Genomic DNA, 7,500 nt, shown 5'->3' with positions numbered 1-7,500 from the left:
TAAAACGAACAACTAAATAGCGAACTAGAAGCACTCAGCCATCGCATTCCTCCGCCAGGGAAATGGGGCCGATGCAATCATTTAAAGAATCCTGGATCCAGATCATGATCCGAATCACTACCATGGCATCTAAGTTGGGTAGAAAAAATAATAAAACTCTGTTCCGAACTAACGAACATGCCCTCACTCAATAGCTATTTTATTTCTGGAAAGAGCAACCATTTGCAAACCATAACCAAAACTAGGCACAAAAATAAAAAGGGGGAATGAAAATATAACGCCGAGACAGAAGCCCTTGCCGATCGGGCCAGGCCCCCCGGGGGTAGAGGGAGAGGTCCCTTCCTTGTCGTGAGAACATTTTCTTCGCCAAAAACCTTCCACGCTCTTCCCTACGTCAGCGGCGTAAAGAAAACAGAAGCAGCGAGGAAAATGCATACACCTTGTATTTGCTGGCTGCCACAGCTTCTTCCTGTCTGTTTTACGCTGGCGCCGGTGGCTTCCTCCCACACTTAACGACCTCCTTTGACACGACCTTCCCATCAGCGTCAACGGTATCCATAAGAAACTCAAGGTTCAGTCTGTATTTCCTGACGCGGGATGTCGTCCTCGGGCCGGCGGCATCGCGCCGTGAGCATCCGTCCCGCGCCCGGCGAGACGAGCGCCGATCATCGAGTCGAGCGCGCGGTTCCCACGGGCCACGCCTGTCACGCTACAAGTTTCTCGTGCTCCTCGATGGCTGGCTTTTTATGCGCCTCCGGAATGATGGTTGTGTAAAACATTTCGAAAATTCAATGGTTAACGAATACTAGTTTTCAGAAGGAAAAAATGTAGATACAGGAGGACGTGTCGACGGCCGAGAGGGAGTCTTGGCAGGCGCGTCCGAACAAGGTATATAGAGGCTTGTGTCCGACTTTTCTGGTCGGGGATGAAAGAATGCCGTGAGAAAAGGGAAATACTTCGGATGTCTGCTAAGATTTCGGATGAGGTGAATATAAAGCAAGAGAAAAAAGGTTCAGAGTGTGTTGCAAGAGTTTGGAAGAGGGAAAAGGGAAGTGAAGGAGCTTGCCAAGAAGCCATCAGCGCCCCCGCTTGCATTGAAGGCAGAAACAGAGGGTAATTGCAGCCTTCACACGACACCCGTGAGGCTGTCTCGTCGCTCCAGGGAGAGGCTGTTGCGACCATGGAGGCCACATCCCACGCGTCCCAGAGGGAAGGGCACGGGGTTGCACAGATTCCAGGGCAGCCACTGAGTCGGCAGCACAGCATGCCCAACGACATCTACCTGACCATTGTGCTTACCATAGTACGGGATTCTTGCTCAGAGTAGAATCATTATTCTAAACTTGGTCCCCAGCCACAATGGCATCAGAGGCATTGAGCTTGCTGACAGATTAGCAGAGATTTGTAGGGGTATGCCCCAAACCCCATGGTCATTCAGCCAAGTCGAACTCCCTAAACAGCCACAGCCACAAAACAGGTTGTTGTCCTGCAATTACTCAACGAGCTAGCGAGATCCTCCCCCTCGGCCAGACAGTACTCAATGCCACAATACTTACTAAGAGGTACCGTAGTCATTCTTTACAGAATCAGATTAGGCTACTAAAGTACATGTGAGGCTATTGACACCACTGACCATGCTGACAGGTGTTGCAAGCACTGTGGCGAGCCGGATGCCACCTTGTTACACTATCTAGAGGTGTAAGCACACGATTTCTGAGACGGGGCCGCCCACCGCAGCCGCCGGGTGGTGAGAGGATCGTGCATCTTGCTTACGAAGAGGCTGGAGCGCCTACCGGCAATTCGCCGCCTCGGTAAAGCTTTCAGTGATGGTGAATCTCCTGTGACATCACTTAGCTGAAGCAGGCCACATATATGTAAGGCTCGGGCGAAGCTAGCAAATCTCACCGAAATCAACTGCACTACTAACCCCTGCTTACCAGAAAATTATGAACCATATATGGATAACTCACTGACCTTAATTAAATTAACTCTATTCTTCTAGTTGTTACTGATAAAATAAAATCAAACCGTTCCCAACAGCGCATCGTAAACATCATTGCGCCAGTCACTGACTCCGCAATACAACCGCCACAAAGCCAAGTCATTCATCCTCTGAGCCACACTTGTAGTATCAAAATAACTGTTTTCTGGCGACTGCGGCATAATAGTTGTGGTTTACATAACGCGTGGGGAAGGAAGCGCCGGTTACGGCTGGCCCGACGGTCGTCAGTGACGGGAGTCGCCGAGGTGCATCCGAGCCTGAAAGGACTTGACAACTTTCACGCTCTTGTTCAGGATTTCCGCTCCCGCTGACTTGCTTGTTAGTGAAGGTTAGTTAGCGATGACATAGAGGCACAGCGACATGCAAGCACTTTCACTGCACTGAGTGGCCTAATGGTATACTTCTTGCACTCCTGGGTCTCTGGGCACATAGGCCTATGGAGGCAGAAAAAGCCCTGTGCGTTTCGCAGGGCTATTAAAAAGGTGGGGTTTCGAAATCCTGCTGGATTCCATCCTCAGGTAGATTGTTTTGTCATTTTGCCATTTGCTATTGTTAACAACTTAGCGAGCGCTCCGGCTGCGCTGGGATTAGTACAGCGCCGGCCCAGGGAACGCACCTCTACCCTGCCTAACCTCACCAAGTTTTACCGCGAAAATCAAGAACAAGTAAAACGAAAAACCTTGGCAGGCTTTTCATGGTTTCCAGTCACCCACGACAACTTGAAAACTGGGAAAGTGAAAGTCATGTTTTCCTTAAGCATAACAAAAAGTAAAAGTTTCCGGAAAGAATTTGCAGTGACATTGACAAAGATACAAAACACACACACACACACACACACACACACACACAAGTAAATCATGCAAGACGTACGGGCGCCGGTGCTCTCCGTGATGTCCAGGATGATGATAGCCTGACCAGACGTGACATCGCATACTGCAAATAAAAGAAATAAATTAGCTTCAAATCAAACCTTTTAAATGAAAGTACAGTTCTGGGAAGTCATAGTTTGAAGAAACATTCCAAAGGTCAATGAAATAAAATAAAAACGCTAATGCGCTCACCTCTTTAAATACAAGTAAAATCAAATATATATTATTCAATTATGTTAGGCAAGCACACTCGAAGGTGGTAATATCACACCTGCCAAATAACGGCCGTGGAAAAATATTTATTCATATGATCCTTTGTGCTGTATCGAGTTACTTAGTGCTCGATGTTCCCTCTCCAGACAATAATATATTTGCTATCATAACTGTCACATTTTACACAGAAAAATATGAACACAGACTTCGTACTGCATTAATACCTTCCCGAATCCAAACGTGCTGCCAACTGTCCACCATTCTAGGTGACAAAACATAACTCGCAAACAGACGGGGCGCTCTGGCCGTGTCTTTAAGCGTGACGGCAGCCAATAACCGTATCTCGTACACGCGTACAATCATTCACGCCAAAGCCGTAAACATATTTCTCAGGAACAGCCTACCGTTCGCGCCTCGACATCACGCCGAGAGCATAAACGGAGGATGAAAGCAAAGACGCCTCTGCGGTTCGCATGGTCGCTGAAGGCGCCAAAATGATCAGTGATTGCCCGCGTTGTCTCTCGTTTAGCAGTTTCTTCCCCTGAAACATCAGTCACTATTACAACACCAGAACGACAGCGCCGCCGCAATACCACGTTATATAAAAAATCTCGATGCAATTGGAGAAACTTCATTTTGAGAGAGTAAAGACACGTAGTTTCACACTGAAGGCTAACCAATGGTGTGGAGCGTTTGGTCGGATTCGATGGAACATACGCCAGTGGAATGTTCCTCGCGAGTGTCTCCAGTGTACTTTTGATATTATGACACTCCACATTCTCTTGGTATTTTAAAGAATAACTGCTTTAATATGATTTGCTAGCCAATAGCAAAGTGAAATAACATCACCTCATTTTTACTGTTGAACACATCATATTTGATGGACGTGTATCAAATTAAGCTAAATAACAAATTGATCAATTATAAGATTTGTTTCAGCATTAGCATTACAATATTTAAAAGTCGCACTCAAGACATGGTACGAAAAACACATAAAGAATATAACAGCTTATAAAGGAACAGAGTATTTCTCCCGCTCGCGGGCATCACCGAACACTTCCCAGTCAACAGAAACTAACAATAATAATTTCTCACACACTTTAGATTGCCTGACCTCTTTCTCTAGTCTTAATCGACAATCTGAGACAATTCGTGATAAAACATACCGAAAAGAATCTAGAACAGAGGAAATTCCCACAAAAACAACGGGTTAAACGCCTCTCGCTAGACAAGTAAGGCAAAAAGCGCCTTGACAAAACCGCCACCCGAGCGCGGGTCCCTCGGCGGCCATCACCGACGGCGTCGCTTTGTCACCGTCAGGTGTGGATGACGGAGAAAAAAGATCTCTGAGGAATGTACTGCAATGTTATCATCGGCGTGATGTTCATTTTCAGAGCCCTTCATTTGTGTTGTGCTATTGTCTTTTATCACATTTATGTAACCAAGATCCTTTTAATATTTCATAAAACCGTGAAAACATTAATAACGTACGTTTTATTTCCCTTGCAAATCGTACCGTCAGAACATCCCAAAATAAGGCCTGTGCCCATAGAGTCGAAATTCACGGATCTCAGGAAATACTAGACGAATCTGCGGCCGAGACAATGGCCGTGGCGGTGCGGGAGGAACCGGGGGGGGGGGGGGCAAAGGGGTCGCGACGGTGCAAAGATTAGGGCCGCGGCACCTGCGAGAAGGACGCTGAGGGCATTCGGATTTAGGAAGAACATGATAATGATGGCGATGATGAGGAGGATGGTGATGGTGATGATGGAGATGATGATGGTGATTATGATGATGATAAAAACAGTAGTGATAACGATAATATTATCAGAACAACAATAATGATAATAACAATAACATTAATAATGATAACAGCGAATCCGTTATTATCAATATCATTCCTTCATATTATAATCATTACTATCAATATCATTATAATTACTACTATCAGTATTACCATTAGCACCATCATCATTCTTATTAGTAGTAGTAATAATAGTACCATTAGTGTTATCACTATCATTATCATTATTCTATAATAAATGAGTAATTGTTTCAGGGAGTTTTTATAAAGGCAATGATGACTTTATGCTGGCAATGCTCATGATAAAAAAGGTAGTAGTGAAATCATAACCATCGCTATCAACGGCATAATGACAATCATTATACAAATAACGTAACCGTGTGGCAAAGGTACAATACGAATAATAACATTAATTACAACAATGCCACAACTGATAATATTAAGGGCAAGAACAAAAACTCTTGATACCAATAATATTTTCACCAAATCATCTGATCAAAGTCCCTTTGGAATCCGCATTCACGATGCAATGGGTATTCGTCTATCCGTCAGCAGAACAGATGAACCAACATCGTAATTGCTATCTTTTATATCTCAAATCTTAATGCTAACTTTTATTTTATTTATTGCCAAAATAAGACACTTGACACCAATGACATCAAAATCCAAATGACTAAAATGGAACAAAAGCATAACAAATATTTTGTTCCAATTACCATTTTGAACAACACCAAACACACACGCATGTGCATAAAAACATGTATATATATATATATATGTGTGTGTGTGTGTGTGTGTGTGTGTGTGTGTGTGTGTGTGTGTGTGTGTGTGTGTGTGTGTGCTTGAACGAGAAAGAAAGAGAGAAAGAGAGAGAGAGAGTGAGAAATACATATGTAGATCAGGTTACATACATACATAAACACACACATATATACACATATACACAAACAGACATACACACGCAAGCAGACACACACAGATACACACATACACATGTATAAGAAAGAAAGAGAGAGAGAGAGAGAGAGAGAGAGAGAGAGAGAGAGAGAGAGAGAGAGAGAGAGAGAGAGAGAGAGAGAGAGAGAGAGAGAGAGAGAGAAAATGTATAGATACATATATAATTAAGTCATATATATAATTATATAGATAAATAGATTAATAGATATAGACAGAGATTGAGATAGAGAGAGATAGAGAAAAAAAATTATATATATATATATATATATATATATATATATATATATATATATATATACATATATCTGTGTGTGTGTGAACAAAGAAAAAGATGAGAAACGCCCCCCCCCCCGGCGGCACCGTTACACCTCCTTCCGGCCGCCGTCCCCGTCGGGCGGATTCCTCGGCGAAGGGGCCTGCGGTCGGCTGTCTGGGGGCGGAATGCTTGGTGGTGGAAGGATATGCACCGAGTGTTCGCCTGCATCCAGTCCCGCTGTCCTGGTCACAATGACAGTGGTAAAAGGGGAAAATATACACTGTTTTCACTGTTGCTATAAGCATTACTATTATCATAGATCTTATCATTTACCTCACACCGCTCTTTTTTCTTATTTTCCTTCACTTTTTAGGTTTCGGCAATCGTTGAATTTAAAGGCGTTAGTTTCGCTTTTTCAAATCAGATTTTTCTCAAGCAGTACCCTCTGTGGTTTAGATATTTTACATCTTGCCCTGATTTCTGATTCACTGTCCATCACCCAAGGGTTTTTTCAGGATGATTCTTATTGCATTTTGTGTCGCTTTCAGCAAGCAAGAGACAGCAATTCAATTTCACATTGAAAATTCCATCATGCACTGAAATCACTGAAAACCAATAATTCATCCTGAACAATATTTAGATGCTATGTTTCCACATTCAAAATCAGGTCTGGGGATTTTTCCTGAATGGCAAGGGGTTGACATTCGGTTAACGTGATGCCGATTTTGAAGTCAGAATTCATCCACTGCCAAATCAGCGATCTGTGACTTAACATGTTGACTGGTGATATCACTACGGTTGATGTATCATTCTTATAATTCTTGTTATCATCAGCAGCATCATAATAATGATAATGATAATAATATCATTATTGCCATTATGATTACAACCATCCCCCTCATTACAATCGTAATAAGCGTTACCACTATTATCATCATGCTTTTTATCATATTAAGATTATTAGATACATCCGTTAACAATGCTCCTTTTTAATTATCATTAGTCATTGTTACCATCATAAATATCATTATTACCATCAATATTATCATCAGCATCATTTATGAATCACATCTCATTTCCAAAAATAACGACTATTTAATAACTGTCCACATGAACGGACCATTTTTTCGCGGAACCAAACTTTCCTGGCGATGAGAACATAGAAGCCGAAATGTCGGCGGAAATTGCCTGTTTCCGACGGCAGTGCGCGACGCGACCGGCGCGATCTGGGTCAGGCCTCCGCGTGTCCTGGTTCCCTTCGTCAGAAAATGTCTTGGGTTTTCGCTGTCTGGCAATGATCTGGAATGCGACAAAGACACATTATCCATTTCAAGACTTGGTGCAATTTGCTGTGCCCACAGCTTGTGTCGCATTGGTCCTCAAGTAACGTTCTTCTACG

General features: G+C 43.3%; 1 protein-coding gene across 1 annotated transcript in view; it reads right to left on the bottom strand.

Annotated features, from left to right (window-relative positions):
- The window catches only part of LOC113808733 (cadherin-99C), a 71,605-nt gene that overhangs the window by 47,373 nt on the left and 16,732 nt on the right, over window positions 1–7,500 (bottom strand). Inside the window, exon 3 of the mRNA XM_027360208.2 lies at window positions 2,873–2,935. Coding sequence (XP_027216009.1) covers window positions 2,873–2,935 — 63 coding nt within the window. The remainder of the gene's footprint in view (window positions 1–2,872; window positions 2,936–7,500) is intronic.

Source organism: Penaeus vannamei, chromosome 32 (genome assembly GCF_042767895.1).
Source record: "Penaeus vannamei isolate JL-2024 chromosome 32, ASM4276789v1, whole genome shotgun sequence".
Classification (NCBI taxonomy): domain Eukaryota; kingdom Metazoa; phylum Arthropoda; class Malacostraca; order Decapoda; family Penaeidae; genus Penaeus; species Penaeus vannamei.
This window is presented reverse-complemented; position numbering and strand designations above follow the sequence as displayed.